The sequence below is a fragment of the Gopherus evgoodei genome, chromosome 15 (assembly GCF_007399415.2).
Source record: "Gopherus evgoodei ecotype Sinaloan lineage chromosome 15, rGopEvg1_v1.p, whole genome shotgun sequence".
Lineage (NCBI taxonomy): Eukaryota > Metazoa > Chordata > Testudines > Testudinidae > Gopherus > Gopherus evgoodei.
The window spans coordinates 12,749,193-12,774,008 of NC_044336.1; the positions used below are offsets into that span (position 1 = coordinate 12,749,193).

At 40.3% G+C, this 24,816-nt stretch overlaps 1 protein-coding gene across 5 annotated transcripts; it reads right to left on the minus strand.

Annotated features, from left to right (window-relative positions):
• On the minus strand, positions 1-24,516 carry MFSD11 (major facilitator superfamily domain containing 11). Of its 5 annotated transcripts, XM_030534943.1 has the most exons (14): positions 24,421-24,515; positions 23,913-24,083; positions 21,583-21,638; positions 20,672-20,779; positions 20,112-20,191; positions 19,916-20,012; positions 19,082-19,140; positions 16,188-16,332; positions 14,755-14,795; positions 13,556-13,621; positions 7,064-7,189; positions 5,199-5,373; positions 3,562-3,697; positions 1-1,044 (listed from the first exon to the last, which is right to left on the minus strand). In XM_030534943.1, exons 1-14 carry the CDS (start codon positions 24,445-24,447, stop codon positions 880-882), a joined length of 1,452 nt encoding a protein of 483 aa, XP_030390803.1. In that variant the 5' UTR covers positions 24,448-24,515; the 3' UTR covers positions 1-879. The 5 variants fall into 5 exon arrangements, with proteins under 5 accessions (XP_030390803.1, XP_030390807.1, XP_030390804.1 ...); XM_030534947.1 differs by lacking the exon at positions 24,421-24,515 and having other exon boundaries at positions 20,672-20,726; positions 23,913-24,001; XM_030534945.1 differs by lacking the exon at positions 3,562-3,697 and having other exon boundaries at positions 885-1,044; positions 24,421-24,516.
• Between the last annotated feature and the right edge of the window lie 300 nt (positions 24,517-24,816).

A 24,816-nucleotide genomic window follows, 5' to 3' on the forward strand; every position in this document is an offset into this window, starting at 1 on the left:
GAACGTTCTGGCAGCCAACCTAATCTACAGCTTGATCCTGAGAGGTGCTGAGCACTCACAATACCTGTTGATATAAATAGTGATTCAGTTGTTCCACACTTCTCTGGTTCAGGCCCTTAATCATCTTGGCCTTTACTTAGCCTTCTGATAAGCTTAAAATAAAGAAAATCTTGTCCAAATTTTTCTAATATGCTTCACATCAGCCCATAATACTTAAGATCTCTCTTTTTTAAAAACTGAGCCTAGATAAGATTTTAAACTATAAAATAGGGTATCAACAATGTTATAGACTTAGGAACCAAGGGATGGAGGGGCACAGCATCACAAAATGTTCCAATGAGAACACCTCTATTGCCACAGAACTCCATGGTTTTGATTGGTTTCGTAGACATGCTGCAGCACACTGTATCTTATTTTAAAAATATCACTCATACACAGAAGGAATTTTTACAAGACAAGAGTCTGCAGAGCTTGGATCTAAGTAAATAAAAATAAAACTATTTGAGAAGACTGAAAGTAGAATTTCTATAGTACATGATCACAAAGCGAGAAATTAAGAGAAACAGGCACTCAGCAAAGGGGTATATCTGAACAAAACTGTTCAATGCACAGATCCCCCATTTTCCTTCCATTTTCTCATACGCGATTTTTGTGACCCTGCACATCAATGTCGATAAAAATAAGAAAGAGAGCCTTTTCATTTTGGCATTTTGTTTTTCTATGTTTCATTATGACTGTTCCTATCAGTTACACTGAAAGGGCTTTAACAGAGGCTTCCTTCATCCCAGCCTCTGTGATGTTATCTTTTCACCTTCTCAAGTCATTTCAATAAATATGTTTCTATGTATCTCCTCACATCAGGCTGATGGAGCACCTGGATCAAATGCTCCTGTAGTCAGAGCCACGGGCGACAAATGCTGCTGCTTCCCACTCCACAGTAAAGAAGGAGATTGTTCCAAAGAACCCAACCACTGCCATGATCAGGAGCTGCCACTGAAGAAGAAGGTAGTTGCTGTAGAAAAATGCGACTGCAGCACAGATGGACTGAAAGAAAAAACACAAAACAAAGGCTATCACTGCAGGTATGCAGTCTAACTGTTCTGTGTAAAGATTATCATTACTGACATGCATACAGAATGACATTTAGCCTTTAGTTCTCTTAGAAATAACTCCTGTATCAGATATTAAAGGTAAAAAGACTTCACTATATTTCTGTATTTCTTTTGGCCTGATACACAGAAAATTCAGTTTTTACTTCTGTCATTTAAGTGGGCTTCACTGGATGAATTGAACACCACACACAAGGGTATTTATAGTATCCGATATGCAATTCTCTGGTACTGAAACCACGGTGTCTCATGCACAACACATCCGAGGAATGAGTACAGTATATAAAACAATAACCTAAATAATCTTTTCCCAGTTTTACAGCACTTTATTACAGAACCAGAGGCATGCATGTATGACATAACTGCAAATTTCTACCAAGAGTAGCTAGCTGCTTAAATGCACTTGACCCTTGTTAAGGATTCAAGCTACAATACTCATTAGCCTTCAGCTAGATTAAAGAACCTTTATAATTAGCCTGACCTATCATCACGTTAAATACGTAACTATCTTGGATAATGTTATCAAAACGATGAATGGTGTGTTGGGAAATCATTGGAAATAATAAAGTCCTTACAAACACAGCAGCTGTGATCTAGTGGATTAGGCACATGGCTGGGAGTCAGAACACCTCTGTTCCCAGCCCCAACTTATTGTGTGACCCTGGGCAAGTCTTGTCACCTCTTCATACCTAGTTTTCTGACTATCACAATCCATGATCTGAGAAAGCTCAAAACTGCAAAGGTTTCCTCTTTTAGAGGGAAGCCATTTGGGCTCCATGTCTGCTAGTTTATCAACCCATTCAGAATAGGAAAAAGCAATCATTTATGTGAAGGGCTTCTAATTTAGTCCACAACTGGCATAATTATAAATATTTTGGGGTGATGGTTTAAGACATGTGAAATGACCATTTCAATTCTTCTTATGCCCATGCTCCCCTCACCAAGTGTTGGGCACAACTGGTAACTCCGAGTGACATGTGGTACAAACTTTTAAAAACTTGGAAATCAACATTTAACCAATAGATTTGCTGTTACCTACTGCCTAATCTCCAAAGACTTCTTCCAGTAAATAAATATTTAAACTAAAAATCAGAATCTGCATATCTGAACATACCTTTAGATATTAAAGCAGAACCCACCATTATCTGTAACTCACACTCAAAAACCTGAGAGTGCCTGATGGTTCAATACATCAACACAGCAATTTTATATTGTTCTCCTGAACCAAGGGCTACTACTTGAACCAGTTTTTGCACAGAAGACAGAACAGGCTCCCTCCTTTTTGGGAAGGATAGTACAGTAACTCCTCACCTAAAGTTGTCCCGATTAACGTTGTTTTGTTGTTAGTTGCTGATCAATTAGAGAACATGCTCGTTTAAAGTTCCACAATGCTCCCTTATAACACTGTTTGGCAGCCGCCTGCTTAATGCCTACTGCTTGCAGAAAGAGCAGCCCATTGGAGCTAGCTGGTGGGAGCTTGGAACCAGGGTGGACCGGCAGCCCCCCTAGCAGCTCCCCGCTCCCCTAAGTTCCCTGTGCTGCAGCCACCCAGTAGGCTATCAATTGATGGCCATTCAGCTGTCCCTCCACACACTGCCATGTGCTGCTCCTGCCCTCTGTCTTGGAGCTGCTCCCAGGAGCCTACTGCTTGCTGTGCTGGGGTGGGTGTGGGAGAGGGAGGCTAATTTCAGGGTGTGTGTGGGAGAGGGAGGCTAATTTCAGGGTGTCTCCCTGTCTCCCACTTACCCCATCTCCACAGAGCGGGTGGGGGGGAGACATGACAGGGCTCAGGATGGAGGGAGCTTGCTGGCAGCAGCTGCTGTCTCAACTTACTGATCTACTTAAAAAGGCAATGTATTTAGAGTGGGGTCAGCATACTTAAAGAGGAATGTGCTTCTCTCTCTCTCTCACACACACACGGGGTGTGTGTCTCTGTCTGCTATAATGTCTCCCCACCCTCCATTTGTGCTGCCTTGCAGAGTGTGAGGCTACATTAACAATGTGTTAACCCTTGAGGGCTCAGCCGAGTGCCACTTCATCATTTAGCAGCAAGGCATACCTTGGGAAATATCCCACCCGCCTCCACCCTCTGCCTTCACCACCTCAACCAAGCTTCACAATCATCATTGCTGTATACAGTATTAAATTGTTTGTTTAAAACTTATACTGTATATAAGACTATAGTTTTGTGCAGTGAAAAAATTTCCCTGGAACCTAACCCCCTATTTACATTAATTCTTATGGGGAAATGGGATTCGCTTAACATCGTTTTGCTTAAAGTCGCATTTTTCAGGAACATAACTACAACATTAAGCAAGGAGTTACTGTATTAAATTTATTGAGCTCACTAAAAAAAATCTGTATTATTTCAGTAGAATGCTAATTATTCATATACCCCCAAAGACATCTTCACATACACTATCTGACTTTGCTACTTGAAGCAAGATAATACCTGGACAAACTTGAAGACAGCGAAGGCAGGTGCACTGTCTTCTGAATAAAGGAACCCCAAAATACTGAGGAGTTGGGTGTTAAAGCAGCTGTCTCCTAGTCCCAACAGAAAACTGCAAAAAATGGCCAACTCTTTGCTGTAGGGAAAAATTAAACCAACTTTAGTAGGGATATTCAGCTACTGGCTAGTGTTAGTACACATAGAGATTCTCAGTATAAACAAACTGTTTTGTCAGACTTGTCTTGAAAATAAAAGCAGAAAATTGAATTCAGGACTGAATTTTGATGGAAAATTACTGATGTGGGTGGTAGAAATATTTCCTTACAGGATTTTTGTACTCTGAAATTCTAAGATTTCTGTCAGTGCTACAGCCAGTCAATCCTACACTGAATTGGAGCTGCTGAAACTACCACCTCACTTTGGGACTCCTCTTCTGTTAATGGGCAAGCATATCCGGATATTAATGCCTGCAACCACCAAGCTCACAATGCTTTCCCAGGCAATAGAAAAATAGTAATGCAAATCTGACTGCCAGAGATATGGAGAGCATGAAAACTGTATGAATATGGGAGGCTTAAAAAGGACCTTTCAAATTGCAGAAAATTTCAAATATAATGCTTAACACAAATCCATTAATATGTTCACAGTTTCTTAAGTTGGCAAATTAGCAGTTACTTGTATTTAAATGTGGGATTGCTCCCTTCCAACTCATTCTCCTTCACACACGTGTGTGTGGGAAGCAAGATGATAGAGCAATGGAGGCACAGAAACAGAGTAGTCCCTGAAATATCCTGACCACAGAGATTAGAATTCTGCTTGGCCCTTACCTGGATCATGCATGCACAAGGCAAAAAAGCTTCCGATGCCCACTCCCCAACACTGAGCACCCATGTAATGGGCAGGCAGAATCTGGCCACAAGTTAATGGAGTGGACCTGGACAATGAGTATTCAATTGGCTTTAGAAATTGCTGTTATAGTGTGTGGTATAGTTGTGCCCTCTGGTATATTAGAATATCTGGAATCACTGGCATCTATGATAACTAAAGTAACTTCTCAGATCATCCTTAATAATGTTCACAAACAATGCACTTAATATGAACTGACACCATTCTGACCTGCCATTTAACCCCCTACATTTTGGTATGAACTGCTATAACATCTGAAGCTACTCAGAATGGAGAACTGTGGATGGAAACCTTCTGTAAGGTCTTGATCACTAGTCAGTGAAAAAAGCTTGAAGCTGCCTTTCCCACAGAAGAACAAGCTGCTTCTCTCCAAGGTTGTTAAAAAGAGGACAGCGATAAACTCTTTTCCACCTCTAGCCAGGATAGGACAAGAAGTAATCTGCTTAGTCTGCAGCAAGGAAGATTTAAATTTGACATTAGAAAAAACTTGATAAGTATTGTACAAGGATAGTTAACCTCTGGAACAGGTTACCAAGGGAGGTTGTGTAATCCTTGTCATTGGAGGTTTTTAAAAACTGGGAAGACTAACACTTGTCAGGGATGGTCTAGGTATATTTAATCCTGCCTCAGTCCAGGAGGATGGAACAGATGACCTCTGGAGGCCCTTACAACAGCCTTACATTTCTATGCTTTCGAATTACACTGATCAAGAGAAACAAAACATTTTGTACCTTGGATTCATATAAGCGCTATTATCTGTTCCTTCGAAGGAAGCAATGGGGGCATCATTTGGTATGTTGTAAAAAATTAAGTAAAAGGCTACAAAATGGACCACAATGCCAAGCATCACAACTGGGTTCCTGCCAAAGCGATTATCTTTGTTCACTAATCCAAAGAATCCTCCACCTGTAGGAGGGGAAAAGAATACATCATTATTTGTTTCAGAGTAATTATTAGTATTAATGACAAAAAGAAAGAAACACGTTTTAAAAGTTTCCATTAAATCATATATTTACAGTGTAAAGAAAGAATCCAAACTTCAGGTATGGCAGCACATGTTGAAAATGTACATTAGAAATGTATCTATGATAGACCCTGAAGGAGGGACCAGCAGAGCCGAGATCAGCCAGGTGGTACCTTGGCTCCATGGGGGAAGGGATGCAATTTGACAGGTAACAGAGGTGAATTCTCTGGGTTGTCAGAGCCATCCATGAAAGGTGGGCAGGAGCTTTGTGGGACAGTACTGAAAGGGCTAATTGCATTATTGCAGCTGCTCTGCCAGCAGGGCCGCCCAGAGGATTCAGGGGGTCTGGGGCAAAGCGGGGGGAGCTGCAGCGCTTGTACTCACCCGGCAGTGGTCCAGCTCTTCGGCGGCATTTCGGCCATGGGGGCCCCTTCAGTCGCTCTGCGTCTTTGGCAGCACTGAAGGGCCCTCCCCGCCAAAATGTCGCCGAAGACCAGGACCGCCGCCAGGCCAGGGTTCGTGGGGCCCCTGTGGGGCCCGAGGCAAATTGCCCCACTTGCCCCCACCTCTGGGTGGCCCTGTCTGACAGTACTTACTATCTATAGAGGGATTGCAATGGTGAAGGGCAGCGGTTCTCAAATTGTGAATCAGGACCCTAATGTGGGTTGCGACACCATTTTAATGGGGTTGCCTGGGCTGGCATTAGACTTGCTGAGGACGAAGCCAAAGCCTGAGCTCTACTGCCCAGGGCCAAATCCCAAGCCTAAGGGCTTCAGCCGCGGGTGGTGGGTTCAGGTTACAGGCCCCCCACCTGGGGCTCAAACCTTGGGCTTTGGCTTTGGTCCCCCTGCCCAGGGTCATGTAGTAATTTTTGTCATCAGAAGGGGGTCGCAGTGCAATGAAGTTTGAGAACCACAGCTGAAGGGTAATAGTGGTGGATGATACTGTGCTTAGCCTCACTCAGAGCAAGTGCAATTAAACCGTGGTGTAAATGCGTGTGTGGATTCAGGGTGTTTCACAAGTTAGGGGATTTCAAAATGCTCTAGTGTAAGCAAAGGGTAGGAGATTTTGATCTAGTCAACTGAGATTTGTATTCAATCATTTTAATTGAGTACTAAGTTTACCCTTGGTGTATGTTTAGTCTTTCATCTCTAAGCATACAGCCTTAGCTTTTTATTATAAGAAAGAAGGTTTAGACTTAGCAATACAAAATGCAAATCAGACACAGCTAACTATAAAAGCATGATGTACAAATGCTAAAAATGGCCTATTAACACTATAGACTGGATTCACTGTTGTTCTTGTCTCACATAGTCATTTATACCAATGCAAAATGGGTGTAAAATGCTAAGACTCTTATCTGGTAATATTCCACATCCTTCTCTGCATTCAGTTTGTACTAGTGTAAATGACTACACAAGATGCAGCGCAACAATGAATCATAGAATCATAGTGTTAGAAGGGACCGCAAGGGTCATCTAGTACAACCCCGCCAAGTATTGTAGCAGATTTTAGTTGTACTTTACTTATTGCATATGCAACTTTTGCTGCAAGTCTGATGTGTGGTGCACTGTTCAATAATCTCAACAACTTCATTTTTTTATACTTAAACTTTAATTTCTTTAGACTCACCTAAAATTTCTCCAATGCCAATAAAAATACCAGACAGTCCAATAAGACTTTTCTCTTCGGTGCCAAATCTATTCACAGCACCAATACAGGTCCCATATACTCCAGAAAAGAATGTTAATTCCAGACCTTTAAGGAAAGGCAGACAAAAGTTGACAGCTGTAGTATTATGCATTATTTCAGACACTAATATGCAAAATTCCTTATGTCTAACCATTGTCTCTTATAAATATATGGTTAAAATATGAAGATTGTAGATGCAATCACATTAGTTTAGAAGTATTCCAAGCCACATAAATATATGACTTTCGTAAGTCAGAATACATAAACTATTTTAGAAAAACCCACAAACCATGACATGTGCAGTTAGTGTCATATCTGCACCTGGAGTGAAACTCTGGCTCCATTGAAATCAATGGCAAAACTTACATTGACTTCAATGGGAGTAAGATTTTACCATGGGTCTTTGACCTCCCACCAAACACCTAATAAATGTATGACAATATAACCACACACGTGTTGTGTATCACTACTTTCAGATACTGTGGAACAATATATAACTGGACGTTGGTTATAAGATTATACAATGGGGATGTCAATCCTATAGCCCCAGTAACACACTTAGAATGACCATTTAATATTATATTAAGAAGGCCTGCTGCCAGCGCTCACCAAAACAGTGCTTCAGTCATTTACATACACTTCAAAAAAGCATATTACAAAATTTGGAACCCTGTGAGAACCTTCAGACTTGTAGTGGCTTTCACAAAAAAGGGTACTGTGACATGAGCTGCACTAATGCTATGTTTCTGAGGTCACTACAACACAGAAAGTCATTTCTGACTAGATCTCCGCTTGGGCAACTCTCTTCTGTTTTGTTAAATTCTGCATGAATATTCACCTACACCATGAAGCATCACTATTGTGGCGACCATATACCACTTTGTTTATTTTGTGTATTATATCCATTCATAATATTTAGCATATACTCCTCAACTTCAAAGTGCTTTACACAAAAACCCAAATGCTCATAACACCCCTAACATGAGGAAGTAACCATTATTATCCCCATTTTACAGAGGGGAAAACTGGCCAAAAAATGCTAAGTGACTCACCCAAGCTCACATAGCAGTCAGAAGTAGAGTTAATAATAGAACTCAGAGCTTCTGACTACTAGTCTCATGCTCTAGCCACTAGACAAATTGCCCTTGGATTGTACACACTTTCCTACATAAATTTTGTTCTTTGTTTAGTAAACGTTATATATTTCACCGCTAAAAAAATACCTAAGGTGCTCTATAAATAGCTGTGTTTAATTAATACACTTCCCCTAACGTTCTAATAAGATATGGTATTTTTCATGCCCTGTCCTAAGCTGTGATGTATTGTTATTGCAGAGTGTTGACCAGCTGCTGTGTTCTATCCAAGAGGTAGCTCTATGTTAGTGATGAGCAATGTGATCCCTAATACAATATGTATTTCAGTTTTCCAACTGTTTTGGAAATTCTTGCAGATGAAAATGCCACAGAATTATTATAAATATAATTTCAGAGAAACAGTCAAATAGTCAAGTCTTTAAAGCCTGACTTCAGTGCAGGAAAAACAACAACTTTTTTTTTTTTTTGGTCCAGTGATGGCATTTCTGAAAAAGAGCCTTTGTCTAAAGACTTATAAAGGAAGTGAAAGATTCAAAGTTAAGCTCCTGCTATATACTACTACTTTCAATACACTTATAATTAATTAAAGCTGAATAAACTAAATTCTAAGATAAGACCAATGTTTTGCTTAGTACTTCTCTACCCTTGTACTGTCATTAACATGAGAGAAGGTAATATGGCTGAGTCCCAACTAGGGTGACCATAGAAACATGAGTCATGCAATAAGACTTTTCAATATATAGAGTCCATTTTATAAATGTCAACTCTTCCATAGCAAGTATATTTACAACAGTGCAAGAGACTTGCTTAAACCAACACAAAACCAGGCCAAAAATGAAGTTTTAAGTAAACCTCTTTGGCCTTTGCTATTGCAGAAAATATAGTACACCATATAAAGATCTAGTAATAGTAGGTGATTGTTCATGGTATGTGAGCTGTAAAGCCTCACAAACCTTTCAACAGTTTCAATAACAGACCACAACAATTCGGAATCACGATCTGCTTTTGCAGCTCTTAGATGAATTGTACCAAATCACTTTACAATACAGATGGTGCTAGTGAATTTGAGCCACCAGATGGCAGCAACATATTTCAAGCTAGACTCAGTTTCTGACATGGTTACTTTAAGAGCCCAATCTGGCTTGAGTTACAGAAAACTCTTATTGATTTCAATGGGAGTTTTGCCTGAATAAGGATTGCGGAATCAGATATCAAAAGACATCTTATTTTTTGTATTTTTGTACCACAGTAGCACCATGTTACTTTCCTTCGACTTCCAAAGGTACTGCACCTCTAAGAGGGCCACACTATGCTAGACGGTATACTGACATGTATTAAGAGAGCCCCTGTCACAAAACACAACCAATGGATGAAGCAAACTAATGCAGATAGGGGATGGAAGACAAAGCAACTGTAAAATGAGTTGTCTATTATTCAAAAGGTATAGTCTCGGTTCACCACCAGCCTAGACATCAGTTGGCAGAGGTTTATAGACAACACGGTAGAGGTAAGTCTTAAGGAGGCATTTGAAAGACAATAAAGTGGTAGCCTTACGGATTTTGACAGAAATTTTTTCCCCAAACATAAAGGGTGGGCATTGTATTCTCCCACCGTTCTGGTACTGAGTAGGCATGACACTGAAATGTCTATAATAATGTTACTCTCCTGTCTCTCATGCAGTTTCCCCCCAGGGATGAGAAGGCAGCATGGCTAAAATAGCCATTTTTAAAAGTGTGTTAAAGGTAAATTGCAAAGTTGAAAACGTTATAAGAATCCAAGAAAGTAAGGGCTTATCTACACTTGAAACGCTACAGCAGCACAGCTATGGTGCTGCAGCGCTTCAGTGTAGATACTCACTACAGCAACAGGAGAGGTTCTCCCACCAGCATAGTTAGTCCACCTTCCTGAGAGGCAGTAGCTAAGTCGACAGAAGAATTCTTCTGTCAGCTCAGCACTCTCTACATCCGGGGTTAAGCTGGCTTATCTATGTCGCTCGGGGGTGTGGACCTATGTGTAGTCAGCTGACCACCAACTGGTCTTAAAACAGGGCACCTGTCCTGGCCCCTAGAGGAAGGTGATCACCAGATGAAAGCTCAGCTGTCTGAGAACAGGAGAGACAAAACCTGGAGAATCAGAGACAAGAAGTATTTAGAGAGAGAGAGAGAGCAAAAAGCTGCTTGGACAGAGCTATAGGAGACCTGGTAGAGAAAGCAGAGTTCTGCAGAGAGCTGGAACAGAATTGTTGGTGAGACTTGATCAAACTGGGAGTTTCTGATGAGCAGAAGGCTTGGGCAGTGACCCCTATCCAGCTTGGTGAGAAGAAGCTAGGCCTTGAAGCAAGAAGTTGGGCTCTCAGCAAGGGTAGGACTCAGGCAGGGAGTCCTGAGGCATGGAACATAGTGAGGAGCTCTCTTGTGGGCAACCTGACTTGAGGACTGTGGTAAAGTTCATGAGACTGGTCACTCGGATGGACGGCCTGGACAGCAGAGCAAAAAGGACATGGGAACACCGTGCCACTATTGACTCTCTGTGGGTGATCTGGAGGCATTGTTCCTGAAGAGAGGATTGGAAAAATTGTTGTATATTAGTATTCTTACTGTGAGTTTGTCAAGAACAGTTTTCTTGCAAGAGTTTAGGGGAATTACTGCACTGGTATACATGAACAATTATGCCCGGAGGCAGGTTTTGTATCAGACAGTGAAGGTATATCTACATGACGGAGACTATACTGGCATAGGTACATCAGCCTAGTGCTGTAGCGTAGATGTAGCCTACAAAAACAGTTTGGATTTTCTTGTCAGCGTAGGAACACTACTTCCCTGAATAAAGTTGGCTATGTCAATGGAAACCCTCTTCCATTGACATAGCTGTGTCTATATTTTGTCAGCATAGCTAAGTCAGTAAGGGATGTATTTTTTTCACACCTCTGACTGACACAGGTATACAGCTATAACTTTTCAGTGTAGACCAAGCCTGAGAGTCTGTCATGGGCAAACAAACGGGAAACTGAGGCAGGTGCATGGAGAAAGGTAAATAGTGGTTTCTCCCAGGGGTCTGTACTGGGACCAGTATTATTCAACATATTCATAAAAGATCTGGAAAAAGGTATAAACAGGGAGGTGGCAAAACTTGCAGATGATACAGAACTACTCAGGACAGTTAAGTACAAAGCAGACTGTGAAAAGCTACAAAGGGATTGTACAAAACTGGGTGATTGGTCGACTGGGCAACAAAATGGCAGATGAAATTCAATGTTGATAAATGCAAAGTAGTGCACATTGGAAAACATAACCCCAAATATACATATAAAATGATGGGGTGAAAATTAGATGTAACCACTCGAGAGATCTTGGCATCATGTGCACAGTTCTCTGAAAACATCCACTCAATGTGCAGCAGCAGTCAAAAAAGGGAACAAAATATTGGGAATCATTAAGTAAGGGACAGATCGGGGTGGGCAAACTTTTTGGCCTGAGGGCCACATCAGGGTTCCAAAACTGTATGGAGGCCCAGGTAAGGAAGGCTGTATCTCCCCAAACACCCTGGCCCCTGCCCCAATCCGCCCTCTCCCACTTTCTGCCCCTTGACTGCCCCCCTCAGAACCCCTGCCCCATCCAACCCCCCCCGCTCCCTGTCCCCTGACTGCCCCGACCCCTATCCACACCCCCGCCCCCTGACAGGGCCCCGGGACTCCCACACCTATCCAAACCCCCACTGTTCACCATCCCTGACACCCTCTCAGAACCTCTGCCCCATCCAACCGGCCCCTGTTCTGTGACCCCTGACTGCCCCCTGGAACTCCCAACCCCTTACCTAACCCCCTCACCCCCTTACCATACCGCTCAGAGCAGCAGGACTGGCAGCCGTGCCGCCCTGCTGGCACCAGCTATGCCACCACGCTGCCCAGCAGGAGCTTGCAGCCCTGCCGCCCAGAATGCTGGCAGCACGGGGAGCTAAGGCTGTGGGGGACAGGGGAGGGGCCAGGGACTAGCCTCCCCAGCTGAGAGGTCAAGGGCTGGGCAGGACAGCCCTGTGAGCCGTAGTTTGGCCACCTCTGGGATAGATAATAAGACAGAAAATATCATGTTGCCTTTATATAAATCCATGGTACGCCCACATCTTGAATACTGCGTGCAGATGTGGTCACCCCATCTCAAAAAAGATATATTGGAATTGGAAAAGGTTCAGAAAAGGACAACAAAAATGATTAGGGGTATGGAACAGCTTCCATATGAGGAGAGATGAATAAGAGTGGGACTTTTAAGCTTGGAAAAGAGATGACTAAGGGGGGACATGATAGAGGTCTATAAAATCATGACTGGTGTGGAGAAAGTAAATAAGAAAGTGTTATTTACTTCTCATAACACGAGAACTAGGGGTCACCAAATGAAATTAATAGGCAGCAGGTTAAAACAAGCAAAAGGAAGTATTTCTTCATACAACGCACAGTCAACCTGTGGAACTCTTCGCCAGAGAATGTTGTGAAGGCCAAGACTATAACAGGGTTCAAAAAAGAATTAAAGAAACTCATGGATAGCATCATTGGGCTATTAGCCAGAATAGGCAGGCATGGTGTCGCTCTCCTCTGTTTGCCAGAAGCTGGCAACAGGAGATCGATCACTTGATGATTGCCTGTTCTGTTCATTCCCTCTGGAGCACCTGGTATTGGCCACTGTCAGGAGACAGGATACTAGGCTAAATGGACCTTTGGTCTGACCCAGTATGGTTGTTCTTATATTTTTATTGTGTTGCGGCCTGCCATAGGAGGGCACTCCACATGGGGGCTGCCCTATTACAGAGTCAAAGAAGTGGTTGCAATGAAGGAAGTCTTTGCAACATCTTCCTAATGCACACATGGTTTTAGGACAAGGGCTCTTACAAAAGTCTCATACACTTCACTGCAAGTCTGATGAAGCTGATATTAAAGACCTCATCTACAAAAATGAGCTGAACTACCATTATTAGACTCCACTGCAGTTTAATTATGTTCTAACATGATTCAATCTGGCCAGTATGAACAGGCACAACCCATGTAATAAAACAGATTCATAAACCATGCCCTAGCCAAGATACAAATTGGCTGACCTTAAACTGGGTTAACAACTCTTATTAAATCCCATAATTTTGGCAGGGTTAGGTACAAAAAAATTAATCTACAGAAGAGCACTTTTCAGAAACAGAGTACAAAAATACTATAAAAGGATAATAAACTCCAGTATGTTAAAGTAATATATCCTGGGATACAGGAATATAATCCTGATTGAGGGGTACTCATTTATTGTCCCATAAAATGCCCTGGCACTAGCAAATGATTGTGCCTTTTTGCCTGTTTCATTACCTGTATAAGCCGTTGTAACACTGAGGAGCAAAATCTCTTTGGTGAAGTATAGCTTAATAGATCTCTCTGCAAAGAAAACACATAAATGACTAAAATTCACGGACATTAAGGGTACATTTACTTTCTTTTGCTGTTTACCAAAGGTACAAATACAAACCATGCACTGACTTTTTCTCTCTTTGATTAAATAAGGCTGCTATTTAGGGGGCCTTTAACATAAAAGTCCAATCTGAATGGGTTTTATTGTGGGGGGACAGGGTAGAGAGGGAAATCAACCAAATACATTTTCCAGTGACTAAAGGCTGAGTGGTTTTATGTACTGTACTCTTGTAATCTCAATTCAGAATATTTTTATTTTAAAGTAATTGAGTTTTTCTAAATGTTTTTGGGACAAATTCTGCTTTCAGTTAAGTGCCACTAATTACAAGCTCCAATGGGAGCTGCACACATGTACCTGAATGAAAAATTTTTATTTTTTAAGTGGTGGAACTTTATTGTAAATGTTGATGTAAAAGCATACAAAAGGTAATTTATACTTCGTCTTGCACTTTCTTTAATGCGAAACATTTTTACTTTCATAGAGTGGCTTTTCCTTTTTTCCTCCCCTCATCCCCATGATCTCTCCCTTTCATACCCTGTCCTCCCTTCCTAGTGTTAACCCTCTTTTTCATCTCCCTGGACTTGTTTCAATTCTGTCCTGAGATTATCAAATATCCTTTGCTTCCCTCCCAACTCAGCAACTCGCACAGTTGCTCATCAATCCTCTTTAATCTCCACTAAATGAGATCTTTGCTTTTTCCACTGAGCCTTGAACCAGGAGGTGCCTAGAGCTTCAAAACACAGATGCATCCTACTCTTTGCCGCAATGTCATGTCACTTTAAAGCAGGCACCACAGTTGAAGACTCTAAAGATCCTGGACTAATCTGGGATATGAACGATCTGGGCTACATGATACATTGGATGAATTAAGAACAGATGAGGGAACTGTGAGGGTTGTTTAGCTGAGTGATAAATAAGGAAGATTAAGTGTCTCAGAATTAAGGAAGGGGAGAATGCAGGTCTATTGCCCTGCATTATTAAAGCCAAATTTCTGTTTAAAATTATTCATATATGGTGGTGTACAAATAGGATCATTTGACAATTCATAAATCTGTTGTAATATTTTTGAGAGATGGTTCTAAAGTGCAATAATACTTACTAAATGCATCCACTGCCCTCGTTGCTTTGCTTTGGACAGACCTGGGTAAATATTTTTTTAAGATCAGAAAGATGAACCAGAGATACCCATGCTTTTACCATTATGTTGGAAAATGACTAATTCATCTTTTAGTTTTCTGTACATTTTCCTGCCCATAATTAGCAATTTCAACACACTAATATGTTTAATAAAATATTTTTGTAGAATAATCCTCCAGTTGTAAAAGATATTTGCCTTTAGTGTGGGTATATGTCATTCACAGAGTATCCTTTTTTATAGCTCTATGTCTCTGGGCTTTGTCTGTATCAGACTTGTTCTCTTCACTACATGTGCTCTCATCTTTCTAATCATCTTACCGCTTTGCTAATAAAATAACTGTATCTGCAAATATCATTTCAGGAAGACTTTAGTGCTTATAGCTATGCATTTCTAATGTGCACATCAGCATGGTACCTAGGCCATTTATGAGTGATTTGCAGCTAAATAATAAGTGATAGCTTAACAGATCTCTACAGGTTATTAAATCTGTCCAAACAACCCTTGCCTATCACTGTGGCATGATATTGTTTTCAAACTGTTGGCCAGATAATCAGCCTACATTGCCACTAATACAACAGGCCTTGTTGAGCAGATGCTTTTGAAAATTCTGACCCATACATAAAGCACTTGCCAGTAAGAATTCTAAGCCCTATCTTCACCAGCAAACCAAAATTACAAACCACTTAGCTTCAAATAACTAATAAAGGACAATGGAAGAATTGTTTAAGGTAAGGGGTGTGGATAAAAGGGTTTAGAAACCTACAAAGCTCTTAGAACTACAAAGGCACTTGACTGCCAGATACAAATTCTGATAAGAATGAATCAAACTTCCTACAATTCTCAGAGAGGCTCTGAAGGTTCTTTCTGTGCTGTTCAATAAGGAGGTCAGCCCTCTCTTGCAGAATAATTACTGCAGCAACACAAATTAAGAATGTGCTTTTAGAAGGGAAGTAAACAGTCTCATTCCAATCTGACCCCAGATCTGTTTTTGCCTTCATAAACCTCCCTTTGCTCTGCTTCTATACCCAAATCACTTCCATGGTTGGAGACCAATAGTTACTGTTTGGAGATAAGGGCAAGGAAAACTATAAAAGAACATACATACGCTTAATAGTGAGATGAGGGAGATAAATGATGTGTCTCCAAAGACCCTTTACTCACCAATGAAAATACACTATTTGTTCTGCCCTATCCCATGTTCAAGTGTACTACCTATGAGGAGAACAAGTAAGGATTGCTTCAACTAGTTAATGGCTACAGGGACTCTTCTATACTTTATCCAAATTATACATGCTTTTGGTTCGAAGGGAGAAGCGAACAAGGAGTTTTCCATTATGCTCTAGGTACACACATGCTTGGCTGGATGGTAATGTGTTATTGCCATAACCACTTACGAGTTGTCTACAATGCTTTCGTCAGTGGAGGAGACTTCCTCCTCCAGTGTGTTTGACTCCTCTGGTTTCCTAATCAGAAAGAACAGAAATGTGCCCACGAGACTGAGGACAGTTAGAGCAATGAAAACAGTCCTGCGATCACTCTCTGTGGAAAAATCAAAAAAGTGTCACACACAGGTCTGCATAAAATAATTCATATCTAGTAAACTATCTCCACAAATAATGGTGCAGATAGCTAAGATGTTTCCATGCTAAAGATAGGTACAGTTTATAAAGAGGTCTATATATAATACATATTAACTTCAGTGGTGGTGTCTGACTTACCACCCGTGGGGCAAAGTGCCCACATGTTTGGCAAGTTCCTTTGTCTTTGCTGATATGCCAATGGAATACTGTCTGGTCAAAGAATATCACTGCCACTTTCTGCTGTGGCTAAGTGGGGGTTAATAAAAGGGAAGAGGAAGTGCAGAGGCTGTTCAATAACAGTATTGCTTGCAGGGCAGAGGCTACATCATCTCCCCTACACTGATTAGAAATAACTTTCTTCCTCTCCGGCCCCAGGAACTAATGTTACATCATGTGATACCATCAACTGGTAGACCTATAAATTTCAAATGCCATATGCTCATGAAACTGCAGAATTTGACAGAAGATAACAGTGGGTATCTGGAGGGAAAGGTACTTGATGTTTCATGCACCAGTCTCTCTACACTAACCAACGTGTTTGGCATGGTAAACTCTTTCGTGCAGAGGCTTCCCCTATTCATCAGGCAGAAAAATTGCTGAGAAGTAGCTAATCATGCATTGTGTTGAGACAAACTAACCTTTGGGCTCCCACTTCTCAATCCTAAAGATGGTGCCTATGTACTTATATTTATTTCTCCAATGGCTTAAAGGCGAACAGAAAAGTTTTAAAATATATTTTAAAAAAAAACTGTGTAAAATTCCAAATCAATAACAATGTGTCTATGGGTGTGTAGTTTTAAAATAGTCTTTTATGTGCATGTGCAAACAGCTCTTGTGGGAACCTGAAATAAAGTGTGACAAGGGGGTACTGATGTTCAAATGTAGGAACATTCACCTTAGAATGAAACGGAAGGAGACTCCTAAATTGTTTCAACATGCTTCAAGGGATTTTAATTCACTTAAAGGTAAAGGAAAACTTCAGTGTGAGTTCTGTTAAATGCTGTAATCCGAGGTGATTAGCAGGAGCAATATAAATCAGGAAACAGAATTTCAGATTCCACAGATTTATGTTTTTGGCAGAATTTAAGCTTTCGCTTTATTTTTTGGATTTTTTAATTAATTTTTTTTTTTTATCTAGTCTGTGTTACTCAGTCTGCAGAGCCCAAATCAATAGTACAGTAGCAGAGCTGTGAACTGCCCTGTTCATCACAAGCGGGCGCTAACTCTGAAGTCTGAGATGATCATTTAAAAGTCTACATTTCATTCCTAATTGTCTTTAGCAGAAACATCCTCCTAAAACATTTATCCAATGAGACTGAAAATTCCATTTATTTGGAAGGATGTCTTACAGGGAAAAGGCTTCGTGTTCAGATATGTGAGTTCTTTTTTAGTACACAATATAGGAAACCCTCCTCTTCACATGCACCTTACAGCAGGATCATCACCTTCATTTAGTATAACAATTCTGTTTTTTTCTTGTTGACAACCACCACCCACATATCAGTCCCTGCCTCCACCTTTTAACAGCAACTCAGGTCCCACATGCTCTGTGTGGAGCCCTACAGCTTTGACCACCTATCACTTTCTCCACTGAATATGAGAGCACTTTGCTCCAAGTTCTACTCTGATAGATTTGGAAGGCTCCAGCCACAATATTAATTATAATTCAAACAGGAAATTAACCTTGATGATCTGTATCAAGACAGGGACACTGAGGGTTTGTCTGCACCAGGATATTATTCTGGAACAGGTAGGATGTAATTTAAAGTGTAATAGCTATTTCAGAACAGCTCCCCATGTGGACATTCTTATTCCAAAATAAGAGTCTTCACATGGGAAGCTATTATGGAATTCTGCAATACACTATTCTGATCAATTTCCCTCTGTACACGAGCCCTGAAAGCAGGCAAAGGGAACAGCAGCTAGGAACACTGGAAATATTCACAGCTCTTGTATCACATAGCTTTACATACTAAGGCTACGTCTACACTACACAGCTTTTAGCGATACAGCTATGGTGCTACAGCCGTGTTGCTAAAAGGTGCACAGTATAGCCGCTGTTTGTAGACAGGCGAGAGCTCTCCCGCCAACAAATAACTTTCACCTCCAAAGAGCGGCATTAGCGTCATTGGCAGGAAAGCACTCCTGACTACAAAGCGCTGTTCACACCAGCATTTGAAGTCAACACAACTTTTGTCTTGTGTGTGTGTGTGTGTGTGTAACACCTCTGAATGACAAAAGTTTTGTCTTTCAATTGCCAGTGTAAACAAAGCCTAAAACTAAAATACTCCCCAGAAAACAAATACAAATTTTACCCACTGCTCCCTATGTTTCTAGCTGTCACAACTATGGCTATGTCTACACGAGCACTTTTGTTGGTCAGGGGTGTGCAAAAAACACCTCGAGAAAAGTTTCACAGACAAAAACGGCAGTATGTACAGTATTATGTCGGCGGAAGAGCATCTCCCGCCAACATAACTACCACCACTTGGGTTGGGGGTGGTTTAATTATGCCGGCAGGGGAGCTCTCTCCCACTGGCATTGAGGGACTACACAGGAGACCTTACAGCAGCACAGTACAGCTGTGCCGCTGTAAGGTCCATAATGTAGACATAGCCTATGGCCTCTTCCTACTTCATTACATTATCCATTTTTTCATACATTATGATAGATCAAAGTATTCTATACACAAAGCAAGTATTACAAACCTGATATGTGAGTTTTCCCACGCCAAGCAAAGTATATATAAAGATTTCCAAAAAACAAGCTGCAAACAAAAGAGGGATAACACAGGAATATAGTATTTATCATGATAACAAAATTATATATAAAAGGGTATGGTGTAAATGTGAAAGAGACAGAGGGTGCCTGTCCTCACACTGTCAAAGTCAAACTGCTAGCCCAGGGGTAGGCAACCTGTGGCACGTGTGCCGAAGGCGGCACGTGAGCTGATTTTCAGTGGCACTCACACTGCCCGGGTCCTGGCCACCGGACCGGGGAGATCTGCATTTTAATTTAATTTTAAATGAAGCTTCTTAAACATTTTAAAAATCGTATTTACTTTACATACAACAATAGTTTAGTTATATATTATAGACTTACAGAAAGAGACCTTCTAAAAACATGAAAATGTATTACTGGCATGCGAAATGTTAAATTAGAGTGAATAAATGAAGACTCGGCACACCACTTCTGAAAAGTTGCTGACCCCTGTGCTAGCCCTATAGAAATGTAAAAAAAAATTGAGGATTCACGTTCATAAGGCCGGCTCTATATTTCAAAGGAATCCAAGATATCAGAAATGACATTAACTTTAGTCCATCAGGAGGAAAGACCTGCCATATATAACTCCTATTTACCATTAAGCATTGCTGAATATCAGCAACAATGTCACCTCCAGCTTTTCCTTTCATTTCATAGTCTGTGGAGCATCACTCTGAAGTACTGCCTGAGACAGAAGTCTCCCTTGCACTCTCACTGAACAACACAGCAAGTACAGGGTGCATGTAACCAAAGGGTAAGATTTAATAAAGGAAAGTTACCTGGACTGTAAAAGTGCCCAGAAGATTCCACTGTTTCTCCCAATAGTGTTTTCATCTGAATTTATCGTCAGGCAATTTCCCTGTGCAGTCCAAATTACTGAAATTCAAGTAAAAAAGTTGCTGAGAAAGGAGGAAAAATAGTTTTAAGAGAGAGAGAGAAATGTAGTGAAGAAGTACATGCAGATACAATACTTACCAGCAGCTGCTATCCCAATGAAAACAGAAGCAGTGTAGAAGGACCATGTGAAAGGCTGGATAAAAACCGCAATGTATATGCTAAAATATAACAATGTATTATATTCAAATTGAATGCAGGCAATGTTATGCTTATTACGCTTTTTAACAATCAGATCTGCATCTTAGCTTCCTCTAAATCAAGGACTTATTGCTAAGCTCATTTTGAAAAGACTCCAAGTCAATAAGATTTGAAACAAAACAGTTTTTTATTACCCTAAACATATAATGCTATTTTTCTAATACAGTCATTAGACCAAGGCCTGATCTTGGTTCTTTACTCCAAGGTCAGCCAGACCTGCCAGTGCTGTGGAAACAACATGGTCACTGTCTCTGGGGGAGGGTATGCTCTGAAGTGACATTCCAAGTGACTCAAGAGCAACACTGATATCATTGCAAGAAGCCAAACCCTGCCCTCCTCAGCCAGTACAATTTCATGCAAGACATGGTACCTTTTGAAGGTGAAGTAAAGAGAATAGATGCATAGGAAGCAGAAACTATAGATTTAAATGAATTACTTACCTGTAAAATAGACCGCTAACAAACATGGATAATTGAGGTCCCACTACAGCAACCACTGAAGGTGAAATAAGATTTGATGCAGAGAACACCCCATAAATAATGGCCATGCTACACAAATAAATAATAAAGATGAATAAGCATTTCAAATGCAATTCAAGAGTATTGGCTAGTGTAGGCGATTTTATCTATTTAGGCAATTTTTCAAATGATTCAAAACTATTACATCAAACATATCGTCTAGCCTACCTAACTGCATGATCTTATTACTCGAGCCCGTCTTTCCCATCTATTGCTATTTACCCTCGTTTGTTGCACCTTGTAAACTCTTCAGAACAGTGACCAAGTCTTCCTAAATGATTGCACAGTCCTAGCACAACAGACCTCTGATCATGATTGGGGACTCTGGTTGCTATGACAATACAATAAACATTAAAAAACTGCTTTCCACAGTTCCAATACCTCGATGATCCTCCTATCTTTGGGAGTGTTCCCTTCCATATGACTGTTGAAATCTCTCCTGCAAGCTAATCTGCACAGGCAGACCCTGTGCTCTATGTGGGTACAAAGGTCCACACACGTGGGTAAGTTTGTAGGATCAACGCCTTTGCTAGCTGCTTTACTTTTCAATAATTTCACCAAAGACTGCATGACTTGAGATAAAAAGCAAAGCACAGCATTGTTTCTCCCTACACGGAAAAAGTGCAAAACACGAATGTGGTTCATTTAAATAGGAAAATCTACATGTAAAATTACCAGTAAGCTATGTTTAAGTATGATAACATAATTTTGCTTTTAACGTGTAAGTTCAGGAGAAAAATACAATCACCTAAGACCATGTCCCTATAAGACTTCATTAAAACTAGCTATGCCTCTTAAAGTAACAAAAGGACAAAAATATCATGGTATATTACCTGGTATAGCCACTGCCATGAAAATTTGTGTTGTTTAAATTTGTGATAACAGTTTGCTGTGTAGAGAAAATTATAAATAATAATACAGAAAGTACATTTTATACTTTTTTAAAATCTGAAAACTACAGACAGATTAGCATAAGAGCAAAGTTTGAACTGATTGTTAATAACAATGCCCAAGGAACTAAAAGTAGTTTAGAAATGGCCATTATACCTTGTAAAACTATGTGAGGAAGTAACTATTACACCCATTATACAGTCATGGAAACAACTGCAGCTTGTTCAGATTCAGTGGCAGAGTCAAGGATTTGACATCAGAATTCTGGCTCCCATCTCCTTTTCTAATTACTCTATACTCCCTTCTCTTTTCAAATGAGCAGTATGCAAGCCTTTGAAAACCACATTTATTAATTACAGCCTAAGGCCCTGAATCTCAAAGGTTTTTAGGCTCCCAACTTCTTTTTACTGCATAGAAGTTAGGGTGCCTTAAATACCTTAGAGGGATCTGGGACTAAGTCCCTTTGTGGATCTAGGCCAGGGGTTCTCAAACTGGGGGTTGGGACACCCCCCTCAGGGATTGTGAGGTTATTACTTGGGAGGTCACAAGCTGTTAGCCTCCATCCCAAACCCTGCTTTGCCTCCAGCATTTATAATGGGTTAACATATTTAAAAGTGTTTTTAATTTATAAAGGGGGGGAGTCGGACTCAGAGGCTTGCAATATGAAAGGAGTCACCAGTACAAAAGTTTGAGAACCACTGATCTAGGCCTTCGTTCCTACACTCTTCCCCTGTCTACTGGTTTTCTGGTATGCTGGTTTGGTCATGGGGCAACTGCAATTTGAACTACAGAACCTGATTCATTCACTGCCAGACAATGAGTATTGCTTGCAGACACTTTTATTTATGAGAGACAAGGTGGGTGAGGTAGTATCTTTTATTGGACAAGCTCTCTCTCATCAACAGAAGTTGGTCCAATAAAAGATATTACCTCACTTACCTTGTCTCTCTAAGGCTTTGTATATACTGGACTTTTGTCAGTAATTTTTTTTATTTTTCAGGGGTGTGAAAAAAGCACACACACACCCCCAAATGACAAAAGTTTTACCGATTAAAAAGCACCGCTGTGAACAGCGCTTTATTGGCAGAAGAGCTCTCCTGCTGACAAAGCTACCATCGCCACTCGTTGCCGGTGGAAGTTTTTTGTTGGTGGGAGAACTGTCTCCTGCCAACAAAGAGCGGGTACACTGTACATCTTGTAGCCTAATATCCTGGGACTAACATGGCTACAACAGCACTATATATAGCTTTTATTTATAAAAGTTCGCTCCACAAAGATGCTTCGAGTGAAGCTGTCCATTTGAAACAATAACTAATATTTTGTGACTCTATAGTGCCTTTAGAACTCGAAGTATTTACCAGGCATTAACAAATTAAGCCTCCCAACTTCTCTTTAATGCAAAGCAGCATGAGCCCCATTTTTACAGAAATGGAAACTGAGCCATGGACATGCTCTGTAGCAATCACGAATTGAACCTCTATTTCCAAACTCTCTGTCCTGTGCTTTAGCCACAAAATCAGTCTCCTCTATCATAAATTAACCATACAACATGGTAAAGCAACCTTTATACATCTACAAACAGGAATTCCTCCTGAAAATAAGAAAAGAGAGTCTCTAAATATAGCAAAACACAGGATTATAATAATAAAAGTAATAAAGGGCAGTCTGCTTTTATGGGTAAATTGAATTATTTTTATGTCCAATTTGCCTGCAGTAAAGGAGAGAGAGACTAGCAGTAAATTATTTAGTGACATGTAAAGTGACTTGGCAGTGTCAGTTGTGACAGTACGACCACTCGCCATATATTGTATTCATACCCCTTCAATCTCCAGTTTGTCATTACACAGTGAAAATGTGAGATTAAGGAAGATTAATTAACCAGAAGAAATTAGGTGACAAAGTTACAAATGGCATCCCAGCCATATGTTCTAAAGCGAAATTATAAAAAAGCTCAGAAACATGAAAAGATCCAGTTTAATTCAATTGCTGGACAGGTAATTGCCAGAGCAGATATTATTAAGCTGAATGTGTTTAATTAACTTAATTTTTTTCAAAGCAACATAGGTTGTCTCATACCATTACTGTTTCACTGCAATACTCTTTTAAAGAAACAGATTACTCCAGTACCTGTGCAAATACTAAATCAAGAGAAACACAAAAGGATAAAATGTAATGCTATCATGCACCTTAGATCCCTAAACAAAACAACCCTTGAAATTGGGATGTCAGAAAGAAAGGTGAGGATGTGGAGTGTTTTGATATTTGCACTTACCGCAACATTTCCACATGTTTGGAAGGCAGTAAACATAAACATAAAAGCAACTCCTAACATAATTATGTTAAAAAGCTTTTTCGATTTAGGAGACATTTTGTTTTTTCTTAGGAAGTTGTCCTCTTCAGTCCGGAAAAGTTCTATTTTCCTTTTAAAGCTCCCTTTTAAGGTCTGCCAAAAAAAAAAAAACCACTTAAGAAAAAAAACCCTTCACAAACACAAGTTACTGTAAACTAATTGTTAAGTGTTGGGAAGTATTCACTGGCAAGCTAAGAGGTCTAGTCTCCACTGTAAATAAAATTAAAAAAAAAAACAAGTCAAACGTTTAGTAAAAGTTGTGAAGATTATTCAGATCCTTTCGTATGAAGATATGCAGAATGCAGTATATTATTTCTCCATGACATCCCTTCCCCCAGAAGTAGTTTGCCACCCGTTTAGTTAATAAATCAGCTCACTTCCTTGCCACCATTGCTCTGAATCAGATTTTAGTCAAAAGACATTAAATCACCTGACAAAGGAAAGAAAAGACAATCATAAACGCAAGCCATGCCCATTCACGCTGAACAGGAAATAAGGAATATTTCACAATCCAGGTCAGCTGACTGATCAGGCTAGAACACCCTCATGCACTCTGGGAAATGCAGTTTCAGCATTTCTATGACTTAAAAAAAGAGTAAATCTACAGTATTACTTAAAATAACAATAGCATGTTTGTGGTTACTGTAAATAATATTCTGTAACCTTTAGACGATAATACTTTGGACAAGAAACCAAATTTCTCAGAAAGTCTTTTAAGAAAACTGTCACCTACTGCTTTCAGTCACGCAAAAAGCATTCATAAATGAAGACTGAAAAGCTCAGGGGGTCTTTTCTGTAAACACAGCAGAAAAGAAAGGAAAGGAAA

Coding starts and splice junctions, on each gene's coding strand:
- MFSD11 (XM_030534943.1), bottom strand. CDS start 24,447: ATGATTGTCTTTTCTTTCCTTTGTCAG. Junction 21,639..23,912: donor AAACATGTGGAAATGTTGCG/GTAAGTGCAAAT, acceptor TTCTCTACACAG/CAAACTGTTATCACAAATTT. Junction 20,780..21,582: donor CATGGCAGTGGCTATACCAG/GTAATATACCAT, acceptor TTATTTGTGTAG/CATGGCCATTATTTATGGGG.